Here is a 21,596-nt window from a genome sequence, read left to right as displayed (position 1 = left end):
GTTACTGGAGCCAATGGAATTGCCTAGTGCTGAAAGATGATCTTCTGTATAGAACCTTTGAGAACGATGATGGTACAGAAACTAAGCTTCAGTTGATTGTACCTAAAAGTAAAGTGTCAGAAGTATTGCGTCAGTTACATGACGGTGCATCAGGTGGACACTTTGGTATCACGAAGACTCTGCAAAAGGTTCGAGAACGGTTCTATTGGGTGAACTGTAAAGATGATGTAAGAAGGTGGTGCCGGAAATGTGAACTGTGTGCAACCAGTAATGGTCCAGTTGGTAAAAAGAGGGCACCCATGAGACAGTACAATGTTGGTAGTCCTATGGAAAGAGTAGCAATCGACATTGCAGGTCCACTTCCAGAGACAAATGATGGAAATAAATATATCCTGGTAGCCATGGATTATTTTACGAAATGGACTGAGGCCTATGCGATACCAAATCAAGAAGCTGCTACCGTTGCAGAGGTACTTGTTAAAGAATTCTTTAGCCGATTTGGTGTTCCCTTGGAGATCCACTCCGACCAAGGGCGAAACTTCGAGTCAACCCTTTTCCAAAACGTTTGTAAATTGATTGGTGTCAATAAGACCAGGACGACACCCCTGCATCCTCAATCAGATGGAATGGTCGAGAGAATGAACCGAACGATGGGTAAACACCTGTCCAAAGTTGTATCAGAACACCAAAGAGATTGGGACCAGCACATTCATTTATTCCTAATGGCCTACCGCTCGGCCGTAAATGAAACTACAGGCCAGACTCCAACCTGCCTGATGTTAGGTCGTGAAGTTCGTTTGCCCTGCGACCTAGAGTTTGGCTGCAGACCTTCCGAAGAACATGTTGCAAGCGAAGATTATGTCGACCGCCTGAAGTTAAGAATGAACAACATTCATGAACTTGCCCGACAACACATCCAGATAGCCAGTGACAGAATGAAAGATCAATATGATTCTCGATGCAAGAGTGAAAGCTACGAAGTAGGTGATCTTGTGTGGCTTTATAATCCACAACGTCGTCGAGGCTTGTCTCCCAAACTGCAAAGACAATGGGAAGGTCCGTATGAAATTAAAAAGAAAATAAATGACGTAATATACCGAATTAAGAAGTTGCCGAAAGGTAAACCAAAAGTAGTTCACATAAATCGTCTTGCACCATATGCTGGCTCAAATGACACAGAAGAAGCACGAACCCTTCAACATGAGATCAAAGATGACCGGCGACCAAGCTTTAATGAATTTATGTCAAATTACGCAGAGAGAAAGAGTGCTAGATTCGGCGTGACCACAGAAGTTCAGCAGGATCTTTTTAGTGTTCCGCATAACGTCTCTCTAGCCCACTGTGTTTCCCAAGATCTTGAGATGACTAAAGGAATCTCATCCGTATTTTATAAGAAATTCGGTCGTTTGGACGAGTTAAAAAACCAGCAGCCTAAAGTTGGAAGAGTACTGAGATTAGAAGATGGTTCTCGATCTTTGCTGTATATGGTGACCAGGAAGTCGTATACAGACAGGGCAAGCTACGAGGATATATGGCGTGCTCTAACTAATTTGAAGAAAATTGTGTGCAATTACGACATCAAGAATTTGGCCTTACCCAAGATAGGCCATGCACTAGATAATCTGGACTGGAAGATTGTCAGAAGCATGCTTGAAGTAATCTTCCGAGAAACCGGCGTACGAATTACTGTGTGTTGCATTAACCCGATGAGATCGCATCCTTCAAAGTCAGTAGACTGTTATTTCTTTCTAAAGGGTTCATGCAGAGCTGGAGAGTCCTGTAGATTCCGCCATCCTGTGCCTACATATAGAGTTGCTGATCGGGACGATCAGATTTAAGAGGGGAGCAGTGTAACGAAATAGCCCATCTCCGAAACGTCATAATTCTTAGAAGGACGAATCTAGAAAACGCTAGATTCGGCATGTCAATAGCTCCCGTCTTTCGGACGGGTGATGTCGATCGGGCAATTAGAGGTGGGACAACGCCAGAATGTTCTCGAATAGTAACTTTAGTATATATACAAGTAACGATGATTAGGAGTTGAGTTGATAAGAGAGTACCGAACTGTAAACTTATAAATAAATATATGTATATAAATTCGAACCGCTCGTTTTATTTAATCACGCTACAATATATATATATATATATATATATATATATATATATATATATATATATATATATATATATATATATATATATATATATATATTGTTTTAAAAAATATAATAATAGTACAAATAACACATTTCTTGTTTTTTTATAAAAATGAAATATTTTGGAAATGGTATAAATATGTACCACCAAACTTTTTTTCTGGAAACACTTAGTGGTACATATATGTACTTCCAGAAAATTAAAAAACAACCACGAAAATGATGCTGCGATTACTAATTTTTATTAAATTATATCCTCCAAAACACAATTATTACAAAAAATGGTTGAGTTTACCGAAAGTATAAGCTGAATATAGCCGCAAATGTCAAACATATTTCGGTTTGGCAGTGTTGGTATTTTTTTATAATGCATATGTTGTATGCTACAAATATAAAGAGATAAAGCTTTTAAAAAGTACATTTTGATTATACTTATTTTATGAATTCTGCAATTTTTAATTTATATGAAGCAATAACGAGTAAATATTTGTCTCTTTCGAGATTAATTGTAAACATGTTGTAATCTGGCAACTGCTGATTTGACGATTGCCAAATCTATCCCCTAATCTATCAAAGGGTAATTGCTAAAAAAATTTCTATTAATTAACTGCAATTAATCCACAAAGAAACAAATATTTACTCATTGTTATTTTATATAAATCAAAAATTGCAGAATTCATAACATAATATAAACAAAATGTACTTTTCTAAAGCTTTATTTTTTTTATATTTGAAGCATACAGCATTTACATTATAAAATCATGCCAACACTGCTATACCGAAATTGTTTGTTCCATGTTTGACATTTGCGGCTATAATCAGCTTGTACTTTCGGTAAACTCAACCCAAAAAATATATGAAAGTCCCTTCTATTTTGACCGCTAAAGGCTTAAAATAATAGTAGACATTGATTTAGATTCCAAACCTGTTGCTAACTTCAGCAATAATTTACAGCATAACATAATCACTCCAATAAGGCGTATGTTAATGAGCTGTTAGAAAAAAATCAAATGCTGTAAAAGTTGTACTTTGAACTGTACTATTGTAACAATTAATATGTGTAAAAAGATTAGGACTACTATGTTTACTTCAATTTTTATCCGCGAAACGTTCAAAAAAGTGTTTATTATAAATAATTATTTGGAAATCCTAAACTGTATGAATTGTTTACCACACATTACTATCACATGAGTTTTTTGATTATGATAAAATCAATACATTTCCAATTAATGCTAAATCATTATATCAATTATTCTTAATTTTCATACATTGTAAACGTTTGATACAGTGAAATGAATATTTCGACAAAAACAAATATTACCAAAATAGTTTTCAAATGATATCGGTATAAACTATTTTCTGATCATGATATTTAAGCTCAACTACGGAATTTGATATTATTACATAACTATTTTTACAATTATATAATTTTCAACTACTAAAAAAGGAACATGAACAATATCTCATATTAGAACTATGTATAAGGTTTAAAATTAAACCAAAATCGTAGTTATTATATATATCAGAAGCTTGGTTCTAAAAGGGCCAATGTCAGTTTTAGACTTTTTGGACTTGTGCATTTTTGTCTTAGATTTCAAACAAACAGTACTGTGTAAAAGTGGCCAATGTCTAGATTGAGTATCAACAGGCTTACAGCATTACTTTCGGCCAATGTTTACCTCTAATGAACACTGATATTTAAAGCAAAAAGGACTAATGTAGACTTCAGCCCCAATGCTCGTCAAAATTTTATTTCTATACAGGCCAATGTTGACATTGACCCCTTTTTTAAAAGAACCTCCTTCGATTTGATTTGACATTGGTCTTTTATTTCTAGGTTAGATTTCTGTGTGTACATTATTGTGAGTGCAATAATAGTAATCTTTGTATTACAAAATCAACAGTAGCTCTGAGCGTGTCTTTTAAAATACAAAAAGTGTACAAATCAGTTTCCCAAAAACAGCATTTGATTACTTTGGCCCTTTTACCAAGCTCCTGATAATAAATTGTACTACATCACTAAGTCTGTACTACTATTTATTCTGACTTTAAACAAAAATTAGGAACATTTTTGTGTAATAAAGCTCGAAATAATTATGATTTTTTTTATACACAAAATATTCAATTCGCTGTTAAAAGAGATATTTTTCCATAAGCACTATTATAGAAACATTTAGACCCTTTTAAGATTAACTGACAGATTCAAGATGAAGAATTCCAAGATTTGTAGTGAAGGTAAATAAGAATAGTTGTTCAAAATTTTAATCATTGTTTCTTCTTGTTTTCTAGATACTTTTTATGTGTCACGTATGCTTAAAAAGGCCAAAAAATCTATAAGTTTCATGCACAATTTTGAATTAACAACTTCATCAGGGTATAATTTGTAACATTCTTCACAAAAATTACTTAAAGCCATTTTACATTACAGCACATTGAATAAAGTGCTTAGCCTAAATCTTTAGATTCTACATCAAAGTTACATATTTTGTTTAGACAAAATGGAAATACATAAAATGATACATACTAGTCAGTCAACTGTCATTTTCGTTTCTATTTTTTTGTTTAGATTATATCAACGTAAACTATATTAAAAGGAAGCACTATGTATTGCTCCAAAAAAAAAATGCAGAATGTAAAGTTGCTTTAAGGATAAATAATAAAAATCCTTTCTTAAAAATTAAGAATTGGGTTACTTCTATTATGAGTATTTAGGAGATGGTTGTATATTACTTGATATACGCGGTTATCGATAAGTATAACTATAAGACTAGGTCGATAGAAACATCAATTGTTCGTTTTTTTCATCTTAACTACCTTTGGGAAAATATGTTGATCGAGTTGGTGTTTGCTCTCTTCCTTATTAGCCGCCCGGATACTAAAAAATAAACACAATGATCACATTATCATAGATTTAAAAAAGGTATATCGAGCCCTTTCAGGAAAAACATCGTAACCAACAAAAAGCGAATTTTACAGGAGGAGGGTGTTTAAATTAATATTTATACCAATCAGTATTAAAAGTAAAATATTTTATATTATATTTGGTACTGTACTTTACAAATAAGAAAAGTAATTGTGTTATATGTTTTATTTTTCAAGTTTTTCGCTAAGTGTCACTTACGCCGGCTCCACACATGGGGACAAACGTTGGCCCAACAGCGTTCGTCCAATGTGTGTACCGATAAAACTGTGTTGGAGCCAATGTTGGCGCCAGCGTTTTTATAACTTGCTCCAACGTTGGGAGTTTCCCGTGGGCTGTCGGTTTTTGCGTACACATCAAAGGGATTGGCGCGTAATTTTCGGATCCTGCATAAAATTACCTAATTTTGCATATTCTAGCATAGCAAAAGAAAATAAACCAATGACAAGCCGCAGTTTATAAAAAGAGTCCTCGTCTTCTTTTTTCTTTTAAAACGCTTGTGCTGCCATTTTACACAGCATTCTTTTTAGAAAATAAAAATTACTTTATCGAAGAAAACTTCCATTCCGTGATGGCATTAAAAAACAAATTTACAATATATAAAAATCGATCTTCGGCCACTTGAGTCACCTCCGTTGAGTTGTTTAGGATTAACACTCCGATACACGGCGGTGGACTATCAAAACGGGGTTTTTGCTCAAAAGATTATTTCTTACACAAATAAATAATATACATATCTGGTTTTTTCAGTATCTTTCAGGCACTCAAAAAAATGTATGTATATATATATATATATATATATATATATATATATATATATATATATATATATATATATATATATATATAAGGTTCTTGAACTCCTAAGTGGAGCATAGAGCTTTAGTGAAAACGCGTTCTATTTTGCGCTAAGGCCTTCACCTCATTCCAAGACTTTTCTTGTCCTCTTATCTCGTCCATGATGGATCTTCTCCAAGTTTGTACTGGGCGACCTCTTTTTCTTTTCAACATCAACAACAACAACAATTTGTTAACAAAGACCTGCAGTTTGTCTGTGAGGGTGTTTGTCACTTTCCAGGTTTCACATCCGTAGAGTAGAACAGACATGACCTTTGATCGGAATATTCGGATCTTTGTCCTTGTAGGATACTCGCCAGATCTCAAAACAGGGTTGAGCGTGCTGAAAGCTTGTTGGGCTTTTCATATCCTCATACGAATATCGTCTTCTGTACCTCCGTTTTCTGTTATGACACTTCCAAGATACGTAAAGTTTTCCACATTTTCAATCTGCATATTGTCGATAGTAAATAGCGTGTTGTTCCTTGCATTTATTCTCATGGACTTGGTTTTACTAATATTGATTTTCAAACCTATTTTATTGGCTTCAGTGGAAAGTGTTTCCAATTGGTAAGCCAGATCTTGGAACCTTTGACCTAATAGACAGATATCGTCCGCGTATTCTAGATCGCTTAGGCGTGTGGTTAACGACCATTGTATCCCTCTTGTGTCGGAGTCTAGTTTGGAGAGAACATAGTCTATAGCTATGTTAAAAAGAAACGGAGAAAGCACGCATCCCTGTCTAACTCCAGTAAGTACATTGAATTCGTCACTGTTGATCCCATTGTGTGTCACGCTGCATTTCGCATCAGTATATAGTGACTTTATAATAGAAATTATTTTTTGCGGGATGTTTCTTAGCTCTAAAATTTTCCATACAGCAGCGTGAGACAGCTATCAAAGGCACGTTCAAAATCAACAAAAACCATGTATAGGGGTGTATTCCATTCAACCGATTGTTCCATTATTACCCTCACAGTATTAATGTGGTCTATGCAGGAGGATTCTGGTCTAAAGCCTGCTTGATTAGCTCGACACTCAACCTTGTTTGTTATTCTTTTCAGTATGATGGTCGCGAAAATTTTATTTATGACTTATCTAAATATTTTAGATATTATATTATATTATATATATTTAGACTTATCTAAATATTTTAGATAAGTCTAAATATATATAATATATCTAAAAAATATATATAATATATCTAAAAAATGTACTTATCTAAATATTTTACAAAAATATATGCTTGTAATTTTGAAATATAGATCATTTTGTCCTAATAGGCCACCGTCGTGTGGTCATGTAACTTTTAAAATATGTAATTCAATATATCGCCACCATCTTCATCGACTAGGAGGCCTTCGCCTTTTTTGTAGCAAAATATAATCATATGCACTCATTATCACGACAGTCTCAGCCGCTGCAATTTCCATGTCGGATATGTTGACGTTGGATCTAGAGGGAACAGACTGATATCGCCCCAATACTCAACCCAATGTGTGGATGCCTCACCGAACGTGGGAACACGTTACACGTTATATACATAACAATTATTAAAATTATACATTTATTAAAAAAAAAGTTTTAATCAAAAAGCAGGGTCACTTGTATCTTCGTTATCTGTTTCCATCAAGCAGTCTGTAATATCACCACCGTGGGTAATAAAAGGAAGGAAATCTTTAAACTCTGCTGGCATAACACCCTGATCACAGAGTTCTTTAAGATCTAAGTACTTAGCTGACGAAATTTTGAGTCGACTATCGTAGAGCTGTTGGGGAGCGGTATTGTTATTATTACGATTACGACGAAAATATCCTGCAAATTTAGAGTTTTCAGTTCACTTTATCAAAGAATCCATACTAAAATGAAGCTTTGTGGATTATCTTTATTAAACATGGCTATGGGAAGTTTACTAATGTTGATTTTGAATTTGTTTGGTATTAATGCTTCAGAGAAATATTTCCAATTTAAAAATTAAAGAAAAAAACATGGACTGAGTGGAATAGTTAAAAGGACTAGTTCTTGAATTGCACATAATCGTTGGCCACTCTTTTGGAGACCACACAGTTTTGGGACGCCTGAAAAGTTCAATGCTACTGTACACGGAGTCCAAGGGCAACATTTTGTCTTGGTAACAGAAATGTTATTTTTATATTCTTTATTAATTCGCTCCTTTCAAAGAAGTATGATAGCACAGCCAGCATTGCTTTGTTTCGATACTTTCGGAATATATAAATATTATACCGATAAATTGTTTCATGTATGGCTTCAATATCTTTTTTTAATACATGTAAACTATTGTACAAATTTCGTTGCAGGCTCTTTTTGCATCTGATTCACCCCTCAAGTAACAATAAACGTCTGCACAACCGCTCTCATAAAATGTTTCATTATAGAATGCGTACTTTCTATAGTAAAATAAATTTACACTTTCTCCATAAGAATTATTCAGTACTTTTTTCAGATCAAAGCAAGATAAGATCCAATCTCTTTGCCTTTGTGAGTTTGCCATACCCCAAAAGTTTTCAAAAATCAAAATTCTATCTTCTTCACTTAAGTTTTCAGCACATTCATTACCGCATTTTTTATTTACAGGGTATGATTGTACTGCTTTATTTTTTCATACATTTTTCAATTCTTTTAGAAACCTTTTTCGGTAGCGGTTTTTGCTTTCGGATTCCTCTTTGCCCTATTAGTAAAAGATCTTCATTGGGTGGTATACTTTCAAGGTTCACAGTTTTAGAGCTATCCTCTTATTGAATTTCTGGATTCCATGATACTTCTGAATATTCAAGATGACTACTTAGAGAAACGACACCAGTATTTAACCAAGATCTTGTGTTTTGTATAGTTACAGCATCCAGCAACGATGTTGTTTGGTGCCGTCACCACTCACCAGCCAATCGCGGTAAATCCCAGCGTTACTCAAAACATCATAACGATGCAAAATAACCTAACGATTTTTATACGCATGGTTACGATGTTTTGCCTTTAACTGGTACGGACTTGTGTTGGTAACGATAAAATGCATTATTATTTATAAATTCAAAACCGTATTCGTGCGAATTACGATGTTTTGGTCAACGAAAAAGTTTTTTTGTTCACTTTCAATGAAAAATCAAAAATTCGAAAAATTTTTGATTACCATGTTTTTCCTGGAATGGATCGATATATCACATTCAATAAAGTATCTAAGAAAAAAGTATACATTAAATTTAGTTAAGCAGCTACTTACTTGCAGAGTCTTGAGGGGTCAGTGGTCTTTCCAGCACTCTTTGGATGACTTCAATCCAGTGGTCTCTATCATGTTCTGTACTCGCAGAAAGATTATAGACCCGATCTGGAGTTGTTAGAGAAAAGCTAAAGCCTTGGTCCTTAACTCCATGTGAAACTCCTATTCTAATGCCATATCCATCTAGAGTGTGCCCTATAATGAAATATTACAAATAATTAGAAAATAAATACTAAAAAAATGCAAAAATCTGTAATTAGTGATATGAAATCCATGATGTTCACTTATCCTTTCATTTTGCTTGATTCAAAGTACACATAAACTCTAGATAATTGTGAATATATTTTCTTTCTTTCTGACCCACATTACACTTGCCTCCTTTATGTTCTGGATTTTTTACAGCTCTTCTTATTAAAAACTTGTTGATTTCTTCCAACAAAATCTCCATTTTTGATTTTCCAACAAAATCTCTGTGCCTTCTAAGAATTGCAAGGCAAAACAGACGTTGATAAAGATGTTATTAGAGACATGGGGAATCTAAAATTGCATTCCACAACATATCTCCTCAACTAAGCAAAAATCAGATATACAGACGCACTATACGTGAAATGAAAACTTAACTGTCTTTCCTTTTATAACGGTACACTTTTTATGAGTACTAGAAACCAATTCGCTAAGGATTTTTGCTTAGTTGAGGAGATATGTTGTGGAATGCAATTTTAGATTCCCCATGTCTCTAATAACATCTTTATCAACGTCTGTTTTGCCTTGCAATTCTTAGAAGGCACAGATTAAAGCATAAATCTGAATTTGGTTTCTAAAAATTAGTTTACGGATTTATTATCAGATGTCGCTATTTTCGTCCATACGAAGCCATGTTAGAGTTGCTTCCCAAGACAGGAAAGATTTATTTTCACGTTCAGAGCGTATGTGAATGGTCGTCTCTGATGATCCCTACTACGGTGAAATACGTATAAGCGGATATACGGACGCACTATACGTGAAATCAAATCTTAACTGTCTTTTTCCTTTCGTTTCAAAACTATTTACAATTGTTTGCGTGTGGGTCTATTTTCGAAAGTATTAGCAAATAGATATACACATTCTGACAAGGAATTGCCTTGATAATACCATTTAATTATTTGAACTTAATCAATGTATATTACCATGTCCAGCTGAAAGATTTACATACTCATATGCATACAGATAACGACATTGTTTTGTTGACCATAGGAATTAAGATCTATTGCAATCCCATCTCTAGAGTATATTTATTACAATGCTCTAAAACTAATTTTTTGTTTATTTTTGTTTAATAGCAATAGAAATAAATAAGTAATATGCTCTGTCACTGAAAATTGTACAAATTGTATGGACAAAGCTTATAACAATAAGACAAGAAAGAAGAAAAAAATCAGAATAAGAATCGTTTGTACCTTTAAATAAAAAAAAAACAATAAACTTCTTCCAAACTTAAACATAAAAAATACTACCTAATTAAGAACCTACAAACTTAGTAAAATGTACCTAACAAAAAATAAAAATTAGGAAAGCAGATTAATGAATTAAGGCTCAAATATTCCACCTCCTTGTGCTGAACAGTAACCAAATCTGTCATACAGATTTCTCCTCATATTTTGGAGTAGGGCTGGTGTAATGCTTGCAGAGAAATGAAGTATTTTTGCCCTTAATTCGACTAGGTTTGTGGCCCTTTCAAACTGATGCCTACAAATGTTTTCTTTGAGAAAACCAAAAAAAAAAAAAGAAATCGTTAGGCGCTAAGTCCAGTCGATCAGGAAACATTTGATTGAGGAAGTCAATAGTTGCTCTAGAGTTGTGAGCCGAACACCCATCCTGTTGGAAATAAACCTCCTGAAAATTTATGGAAAGTCGTCGAACTGCGGGAATGATCTCATTCTGTAAAAGTTGTAAATATTTGGGCCCGTTTAGGTTTCCATAAATAAAAAAATGGACTGACAATATGGTCGCCTAACATCCCAGTCCAAACATTTAACTTTTGCAGATGCTGCGTTCACACTACAAGACTGAGGTGCTTATTTTTCCAAGAATAATACCTTGCAACGGATGGATTGTGTTTTTTATGAAATGAAAATGAAGATAATAATAATAATAATAATCTTTATTAATAGCACATGGCTAGAAAAATATACATATAAATACATCAATTTATACCCTTAAAATTAAATCACAATGCTTTGCTTAACATATATCTTACATAAATTTTTAAATTGAGCTAAGTTTCCAGAAGCCTTAATGTTTTCCGGTAATTCATTGTATTGCTTTAATCCCCTATAAAAAAGATTGTTCTGACCAAAATTAGTGTTGATCCTATTCAGATAAAAGTTATTTCTAGAACGTGTGTTGTGTTCATGTACATCTCGAACAAAGGTACAATTATTACACAAATGCACAGGTATCAGACCATTTAACATTTTATAAACAAAAATCATACTATTACATACAATTGTCTGTCTTACACTTAAAACATTTGCCATTGTTAGCATGTCAGTTCTACTAGTGTATACACTACATCCTAATATCCTTAAGGCTTTATTTTGTTTTTTCTGCAGTACATTCATTTGAGAAGCATTCATTAAAAACAGCAATGTAGAGCAAAAATAGAGATGGGGAGCAATAATCGATTTATATATGGTCAACCTAGACCAGCAACTTAAATTTTTTGACATTCTTCCCAATGCATAGATTTTTTTTGCTATTTTGTTTGTAACAAACTTAAAATGTTCAACAAAACTTAAATTTTCATCTATAATACATCCCAAATACTTATACTGAACCACTCTCTTCAAAGCAATATTATTAATTTTTACATCTTTTATTATGTTATTTAATTTAAAATTTTTATTCTTTATAAGCATCATTTTTGTTTTATTTACATTAAGACTTAAGGAATTATTATCGAGCCATTTTAATATATTACATATCTCTTCATTTATTATATCGATTATTTCATCTACCTTATCCCCTATTGCATATATCACAGTATCATCGGCAAACAACTGTACCTTACACTTTTTAACAACATCAACAATATCATTTATATACAGTATGAAAAGAGTAGGACCTAACACAGTTCCCTGTGGCACACCATACAGAGATGTCTGAGCCGATGAAATGGCACCATATTTTGTCACTTGTGTTCTATCAGTCAAATATTCTTGAAACCACTTTATAATTTTTTCACCAAAGCCATACCTTTCCATCTTTCTCAATAGCAGTTGTCTGTTTATGGTTTCAAATGCACGTTTAAAGTCTAAGAAAACCACACCAATCATTTTCCCGCACTCCAGCGCACCCTTCCAGTCAAACAAAACCGTCTGCATTGCACTCTCACAGGAATTCGTCAGAAAATAAAATATTTTTTAACATGTGTACATTTTTATTCCGTTTATCCAACATAAATTCACAAAACTCCATCCGCCTAAAGTTATCTTTCAGAAACAGTTCTTGTGTTGGTTGTATCTTAAAACAGTGATACCCATTCCTTTTGAGAACTCGCTGGACAGTTCGAGCATTCACGGTAACTTCCCTAGCAATTTGTACACTATTGCAGGGTTCACTAGCTTCCACAAAAACACAAATATCAATATCCCTGTTTTGATGCTCCTCATCGACAGGTCTAACATGTGGTTAATTACTGTCATGACACTTTTTACAACTGTTTATACATCCCAAAGTTGGAAATGTTTAATGGTATTTTTAACTGTTGTAACAATTGGTGAGGGTCTATTTTCGAAGGCAACAATAAATAAATCAATTACTTTGCGTATCGAATGACCCTGAAAGTACCATGTTACAAGTTGAACTTTTTCCCGACAGTATACAACGTAATAGGCATTTTATTAATTATTGTTTATTCTTCCAGAACTTCGTTTCAAATTTTTAATGTCAATGTGACAATTAAGACATTTCGTAGCTACTGTGAAATGAATATAGAGGTGGAAATGTGTAACATGTCACAGCAATTGCCATTGTGTTGTATGTTCAATAAAACAATGTCGTGATCTGTATATATATATATATATATATATATATATATATATATATATATATATATAGAGACTTACCTAAAAATATTTCTCCCTTGGGATAAGCATCCATAGGTTCATCATGGTACATCAACTTCCTGTTATCAAGTGTAAACCACCGCTTTTTGAATCCATCTGAGGTCCTTGGGCCAGTTTTCCACAACCAGCCCTCTTTGGCAAAATCTTCAGTGAGGTAATTCACCAGGTCACACTCGCTGGCCGAAGGATAGGCTACTTGCAATCTGTGAAGCTTCGCACACCTGACAGCCATGTACCAATTTGATATTACTTCTGCATCATCATGGTAGACATATATGTGCCGAGTAGTACCATCTTTCAAGAAGGTCAGCTGCATAGAGTTTGGGTATCTAAAAGAGGGTTGATTTATATAAATACAATTTGGCTAATATATTTATTTATTTATTTCAACGGTAGAACCATTTACAATAAAATACAACAAATAGTAAAAAGTAAAGATCATATACAATACACATCAAACAATAACAAAGAAACAAGCAAACAATATAATGCCTATTTCCTTCACAAAATTTTAAAGAACAAATAAAATAAAATATGTATTAGTATTTATATATTTTATTATTATACAATTTATATATACAGAGTGTAACTTATCCAGTTACACAACCACTTAATTTTAAGTAAGGAATATATGGAATATTTCAATGTGTTAAATATTTGCCATCAAATCCTACACGATTTACTCATTTTTCATAAATATTTAGATCTTCAAAATGATATCAATTAACTTTCATACATTTTCATTTGCAAAATATTTGGAAATAATCTCAATTTTTGTATTAAACAACTATTTATTGAAGTAAAACCACTGTTAAACATTATTAACAATAAAAATCACCACTTAACAAACTTTTTGCAACATTCGTTCTAATAAAGTTTTGATGTAACGGAAAAAAATAAAAAGATGTAAAATTTTCAATAAAATAAAACGGTTTTGTATGAAAATGTTAAGTAATATATATATATATATATATATATATATATATATATATATATATATATATATATATATATATATATATATATATATAAAAATAATATGTCATGGTGACAAACATATGATTGGAAATTTCGATCTACCTACAAAAGTGAAACCAAAAAAACTTACCCTATTTTCTCAGGGGCAAACACCACATTTAATTCTGATATCCGAAGTATGGCCTTAGGTTCTTTGTTTTCTCTAACAAAATATTTCAGAGTATCATCAGCCTCAGATAACACAAATTTCCTGGCTTGGTATTTGCTGTCCTCTTTACCCCTTTTCATAAGGAAACCCTGCATGTTACCACTAGTGTAAACCTGCCTTTCAGGGTGACAAAATTCTTCTCTTTGATATTTTGCTCTGATCCATTGTTCAATCAATACCCTACAACAATTCATATTCATTTATTCCACTACGTTAAACAACATTATTATTAGTATTATACTACATTAATATGTTTTAAAATTTATTTATTATCTAGTACGATTTTAGGCATTTAAGATAACAATACATACTGTGGATCATCCTCCTTGGGCCTCCTATAACATGGAGGTACTCTTTCTTCATATTTCAACTTAGCTTTGGTGTTTCCCACTTCTGTCATTCTTTCCACCTGAGAATCCTCCCATCTGTCCAGTTTCAGATGTTTGACCTTGCTGATGTGTACTCCCATACTTCTGTGAACCCCTGAACACCTTGTACAGATAAAGATGCCGATGTTGTAAGATGCCCATTCTGGATCTGGCAAAACAATTATTTATTATAAGCTGTTGATATTTTACTGAATGTAGAGAATAGTATATAAACCGGCAATCAATAAGAAACCTCTATGTGTCCTCAAAATTCCAATTATAACTGTAGTCTGACAAGTATTAAATGAAATTACTATCCGAAATCACAAGCCGTAAGTGGTGAAATGTAGCCAAAATCACGTGCCCATCATGAATTCTAGGAAATTTTGAATTCCATCATTGGCGGCGGATAAGAAAATATATTTCCTTGCTGGTCACTTTACATTGTAACAGTAGTGTTTAAATTCAAATATGGTTGTATAAATGAATCATTACATTTTTCCTCCCCTCTATTCATCCGATCCTAATAGTACCGCTGAGGGCTCGGAAATACATATCGCTAGAGAGAAGAGCACCAGTCGTTGGAAAGAAAAGATGTAACCCGGCAAGTGAACCCATGCACGCATATTGAATCGGTTTTGTTCGTTGTTTCGTAGTGCGAACCCTGGTAATTAGACCTATCGGTAAGTTTTACCTAAACCTATAAATTGTCTTTGATTGTTTATTGCAACCATTTAAATATTAATAATTATTGGCACCTATGAGTTAAAAGTTCATTTTTTCTCGCCGCCTTACAACGTTTTATCGCTCGGAGAGGTCGAGTATCGCAAGTGTTTTGTGATAATGGCACTAATTTTCATAGTGCTTATCGACAGCTTAGTAGCTTCATGGAGAGCGCTCTCAATAAAGAAAATATTAAGTTTTTATTTGCTCCTCCTGCTGCTCCACATTTTGGTGGTATTTATGAACGGGGAATTCGTTCTGTAAAGGAACATATTGTTCGTATAGTCGGAGCTCAAATTTTGACCTACGAAGAATTTTATACCGTTTTAACTTTAATTGAATCGGTCTTAAACTCACGCTCTCTTACCCCATTAACTAACGATGTTGAAGATCTCAATGCGTTGACCCCAGGACATTTCCTGACTCTTGAACCCTTGACCTCTTTGTCTGTGCCTGATTTTTCGGAGGTATCCTTCAATCGTTTGTCCAGATGGCAGTTGTTACAACGCATCCATACAGATTTTTGGGCTCGATGGCGAAAGGAATATTTGCACAACTTGCAACAAAAGTCCAAATGGTTAGATTCTGGCTTTGTACCTAAAATCGGTGCCTTAGTTGTTTTAAAGGAGGATAATTTGGCTCCGTGTAAATGGCCTCTCGCGCGTCTTGTTGAATTGCATGAGGGTAAAGACGGTGTAGCTCGAGTGGCCACCGTGCGTACGATTACCGGAACCTTAAAACGGCCTCTTGTTCGAATCTGTCCCTTGCCGATAGATGAAGATTAGATGGTCAGCCTTTTTACTGATTTTGTTTTGGTCGGCTTTTATCAATAGAACCACGATGAAACCATCATTTTAATTTTAATTTTTTTATTTTAGTTTAAGTTTTGAATATTTGTTTAAGATTTGTATAGGAATTGTTTGTATTAATTATCGTTTTAGTTGTTTAAGTAATGATAGTATTTAGAATTCGTTTTGTTTTTTAAAGATCTTATGGCCTTTAAAGGGGGGAGAATGTTTAAATTCAAATATGGTTGTATAAATTAATCATTACATTTTTCCTCCCCTGTATTCATCCGATCCTAATAGTACCGCTGAGGGCTCGGAAATACATATCGCTAGAGAGAAGAGCACCAGTCGTTGGAAAGAAAAGACGTAACCCGGCAAGTGAACCCATGCACGCATTTTGAATTGGTTTTGTTCGTTGTTTTGTAGTGCAAACCCTGGTAATTAGACCCATCGGTAAGTTTTACCTAAACCTATAAATTGTCTTTGATTGTTTATTACAACCATTTAAATTTTAATAATTATTGGCACCTATGAGTTAAAAGTTCATTTTTTCTCGCCAGAGTATTCGAAGGAATAGTTCTGTTAATTTAAGTACTATTAATTCGTAATAGTACATTTGTTTGTTAATACCCCACAAGTAGAATATTATATTTCTAATGATAATAATAATAATACATTAGCTCTAGTTTATAAAATAAATTTTTAATAGGAATTAATAATATGTCGACTGAGAGGAAGTCAACTATATACCTATATAAATGTAAAATACTCAAATTAGTATATTATTTTTATTTCAGAAGGATATTCAATTATTTGGTCTGTCCATAGAAAAAGTACTAGCAACCACAGATGTTCTTTGGTCTGTATGTACATAATGTCTTCTAAAAATATGCCAAAATGTGTTTATTTGGAATAAGTTATACATGGAGTCATGTATTACATGAATCATATTGTTACAAATACAATACTCCTCGCAATCGATTCTATGTATTGTGTATACGGCAGTAAAATAAAACAAAACCCAATTATCAAAAAGTTTATTTCTGAGAAAAATTTAATTCTATTGAGTGTCAAATAACCGAGAAGTTTATTTAATTACGGAATTAATCAATGTCCTGACATTGGGGTGTATTCTGTGACACTTCCGTTAAATATTAGAGGCCTCTAAAATTTTAGCGCTTGCTAAAATTTTTTTTTGTATTCTGTAACTTATGTATGCGTTAAAATTATAACCTAAACCGTTAAAACTCCCGCTAAAACAGAATGTTTTGGAGGATGTCAAAACTTGTCCTCTTAGTTTTAGCAGTCCGTTAAATATAATTTGATTATTTTTGTTTGGTTAGGTTTATTTGATTATTAGTTTGTTATTTATATATTATAGTGCAGATAAACAATTAAAAAAGACAAATGGTTTTTTATGATATATTTGGTGAAGCTTTAGTTGATGAAATAATAATAATAATGAAAGGTAACTCTCAGTTTACTTTATAATCCATGTGTTATACCTATAACAAAATTCAAAATTTTTATTCTTTTTGTAGAGCTGAATTCAGACTGCATCAAAAGATAATCCGAGATATGATTTATTAAAACGAAAATAAAGCCAATGCAAACACAAATAAACTGAAATAATATATCTTCAATAATAATAAAATAATAAGTCAAGCAGACTGCCAATTTCTTCTCCTTTCTTAAGTTTTTTGCCTCCAACACTTTTTTGGTTGGTCAATTTCTACCTTACACGTAGTTTAAACACAATCAATGTGCGACATTGCCAGATCTGATTGAAAACCTTTTAGAGGATTCCTCTAAAAAAATATATTTTAGCGGTCCTCTATAATATTTCTTTATAGAATGTCAATGTTACCTAAAACTTAGGGGGACCGTTAAAAGTTAAATTTTAGAGGCCTCTTAAATTTAACGGAAATGTTATAGAATACACCCCATTATGTTCAAATGTGTTTACACAGCAAAATAAAGACACAACAAATGAATCAACATCTGAATCAGCATATTGAAGGAAGCAAATATTTTCATTTTATAAGCATCAAACCCTTTCAACCACTGATGAAAATTAATTGAGAATATTTGAGGGCAAAATATTAAGAAATATATTTGGACCAATCTATTGTAGCGATGGTTCATGGAGAATGAAAATGAGCTATAAGCTGGATGAATTAATGCAGAGTGCAGATATCGATAGGTTTGTAAAGTCACAAAGCCTAAACTGACTTGTAGAGGAAGATTTTAAAACCATGAACATCAGGCGGTGGCACAGGAAAGTATCCAACAAGGCAGAATGGAACAATGTTGTTCATGTTATTGTTGTTGATTCATAAGTTTTAAGATATTTTAAATGAGTGTTAAGATAGGTAACTCTAATAAATTGGTTTATTTATAATTTCACTTTTGTCAATGTAAAATGGTAAGTCTTAACCCTTTGGGGCCTAGTGGTTCCATGAAGATACCACAAATAAAATAATTTTTGTTAACGGCCTAGAAGTGATTGCTTGGAACCACACTGTCGGAGTGCATTTCTGTGTATATCCCCACTTCATACAAATCTTGCCGCCGTAATATTTTATTGTTCAGACACACTAATCGACAGTTGTTTTGTATAAGTCACGAGTGTTGTGAAGTGAAGAACGACAAACGATATATTTTATTTGAAATCAGCAATTTATTCGGTAAGTTTTTTGATATTTCTGTTTGTTATGCGGTTCTTTTGTGATATTTGATAATTTGGTGTTTGTAAAACTTAGCATAAATTTACTATTTGCAAATAAAATGTGTGGTTCTCCTATGGAACCACCAGGTCAGTGGGATATGCCTACATCTATGTTTTTGTTTTACTTCAGGTGTTGGTCATGGGCATTAGGAAGTTGGCCTCAGATGCATCAGATTTAGAATCTGTCACTTCAGGGGCTCCATCTGAGGATAAATTAGATGAGTTTGAGGATGACGAGTTTCAAGTCATATCAAATAATAAGAGAGAATAATAAAAACGTAAGAATCAGCCAACAAATTTAGTCAACGATAAAACAAAAATGGCAAGAGGAACTTCAGAATGAAGGATCACTGAAGAAGGTCTAGTATATCTAAAGTGGATGGACAGCAAGCCAGTTCCATTTCTCAGTAACTTCCACAACCCAAATGATATCCAAACTGTTTCCAGAAAAAACAAGGTACCTCTCAAGACATTGCTTGTCTTCAAATAGTCAAAGACTATAACAAGCATATGGGGTATGTCGACCAGTCAGATATGTATATTTCTTTATACAAAATAAATCGCAAGTCTAAGAAATGGTGGTATAGGTTGTTTTGGCATTTTCTGGATCTATCTGTAGTAAATAGTTATATTTTATATAGAGACCGGGCAGAAAACGTAACAAGTTTTTCTCTGAAAGACTTTAGATTGGCTGTAGCGTTGGGATTAATTGGAGCACAACCAGATCCAGATAAAAAGGGCAGAAAGAGTTATCAAGGTGTACCAAATAAATTTAAGACTATAGTTCCCCCTAAAATAAAATATGATAAATGTGCCCATCTTCCAATCCACGGAAATAAGGTTCGTTGTGCCCATTGCAGTACGCGTGCGCAACCACATCGTTCTATGTGGCATTGGTCTACATGTCGTGATGGACTCTGTTTAAGTGAAAAAAAAAACAATTGTTTTTATAAATTTCACCAAAAGAATTGCTTCTGATTTTGGTCTAGTTTCCTAGTGGTCACTTTATGGAACCACATGTTTTTGAAAAAACTAAATAAAAATAAATTTTTTTTCTATAAAAATATCTCTTATTATGTGTACCGGTTCATAAATCAACCAAAAAAATCAGTATTAAAAAGAAAAAATTAACTCCGGCCACAAAGGGTTAATAAAGGATTATTATTATTATATCTCAGAAGCTCCATGTTTGCATTTAGTTTATTCCTTTCACTTTTCTGATGTTTTGATCAGCTCTAAGTTCTCACATTGTTACGTGGTCAATTCCCTAATACAGTTTGTTTTTCTAAGTTATCTTTTAAACAACTAGGGTTTTACCACATATTCTCATACTGTTGTATCCATTGTACTTTATTAATGACTTTTAACTACTCATTTGTTTTATCATCTTGTAAACAAAAGTTTGTCTTCCATGTAAATAATTTTTAATGTTTTTAGTTGTAAGAGCTGCGAGTCAAATGAATATTAATAGGTAAAAAATAAACATTCATTTGTAAAAAATAAACAAAATTTCAATTGATGATAAAATCAAAATATTATGAGTAAAACATTAGAATTATAAAACAATATTTTGTTTCACATTTACATGCAATACATAGCACCATGAAATTGTTTTTGTGAAATAAAAACAATTAGTATTTTTAGTAGCAAAATTCATTCTTAATTTAATAAGTAATTTAATGCATCCTGTTTCAATGTTAGGACCTAATTATTCAAACTCAAAATATATTTTAATGTCTGTTCAATATTACAGTAAACATAAAAAACACATAAGCATTTATTTTTTCTAGCCAAATTGATTATATATAACACAAGAGTATTATAAAAATCCGTTACTTTTCCAATTCGGAAGTAGTGTTATTTCCTGGAAAAACAAATAACATGCTCCTAATAATATTTACAAATATAGAGCCTATTATATTAAAAATTATCTACCCAAAACGATAGCGGTTACAGATAATTACAATGCACAGTTTTCTTAAAATAATATACTTGTTATCACACTAGGTATGTTTGATAGTATGTATTTGTTTACTTGGGAATAAGTGGCATGGATGTCATGCCTCAAACAAACCGATAAATAAACTGAGGTTACTCACTTCTAGCACCACAATCGACGCAGACATTGTTTCCAGGATATTTTAATAGCTCACTAAGAAATTTTTCGTTTCTATCAACCATTTTAATCACTTAATTTAAACCATTCATTTTAATAACACCAGACAACTACAACAAACCATCACCATTTTTGTCAATTCTTTAGAGCGCAGTTGCCGAATATCTAACTAAAAAAATCTGAAAACTGGACAAGGTTATTTTGAATTCAAAACGATCGAATGCACAATTAAACATTCCAGTTTTCAAAAACCCTCCTTCTATAAATAGCTTCAATAACAAAATTAATAATGCTTTATTTTAGTTTTACATTAACCGACACATTAAATAAATTTATCCCTGAATCACACAAATTATATTACACCGGCAACCCTGCTACTCCCACCCAGTTTATGCTTCTTTAAACTAAAGCCAGTTTCAAATACACTAATTTAAAC

At 32.8% G+C, this 21,596-nt stretch overlaps 1 protein-coding gene across 1 annotated transcript; it reads right to left on the bottom strand.

Moving 5' to 3' along the window:
• Positions 1-2,266: 2,266 nt before the first annotated feature.
• LOC140448597 (arf-GAP with dual PH domain-containing protein 1-like) lies at positions 2,267-21,481 on the bottom strand. The gene is made up of 6 exons (XM_072541685.1): positions 21,144-21,481; positions 14,749-14,974; positions 14,360-14,617; positions 13,252-13,580; positions 9,149-9,340; positions 2,267-5,031 (listed from the first exon to the last, which is right to left on the bottom strand). Exons 1-6 carry the CDS (start codon positions 21,223-21,225, stop codon positions 4,967-4,969), a joined length of 1,152 nt encoding a protein of 383 aa, XP_072397786.1. The 5' UTR covers positions 21,226-21,481; the 3' UTR covers positions 2,267-4,966.
• Between the last annotated feature and the right edge of the window lie 115 nt (positions 21,482-21,596).

The sequence above is a fragment of the Diabrotica undecimpunctata genome, chromosome 1 (assembly GCF_040954645.1).
Source record: "Diabrotica undecimpunctata isolate CICGRU chromosome 1, icDiaUnde3, whole genome shotgun sequence".
Classification (NCBI taxonomy): domain Eukaryota; kingdom Metazoa; phylum Arthropoda; class Insecta; order Coleoptera; family Chrysomelidae; genus Diabrotica; species Diabrotica undecimpunctata.
The sequence above is the reverse complement of the archived record's forward strand: the minus strand, read 5'-3'. Positions and strand labels throughout refer to the sequence as shown.

Bases quoted from the DNA above. Each gene is read 5' to 3' on its own strand.
- LOC140448597 (XM_072541685.1), bottom strand. From the start codon at position 21,225: ATGGTTGATAGAAACGAAAAATTTCTTAGTGAGCTATTAAAATATCCT. The intron at 13,581-14,359 runs GTAAGTTTTTTT...ACCCTCTTTTAG, and splicing joins TTTGCCCCTGAGAAAATAGG to ATACCCAAACTCTATGCAGC. The intron at 9,341-13,251 runs GTAAGTCTCTAT...ATTTCATTATAG, and splicing joins CAAGGGAGAAATATTTTTAG to GGCACACTCTAGATGGATAT.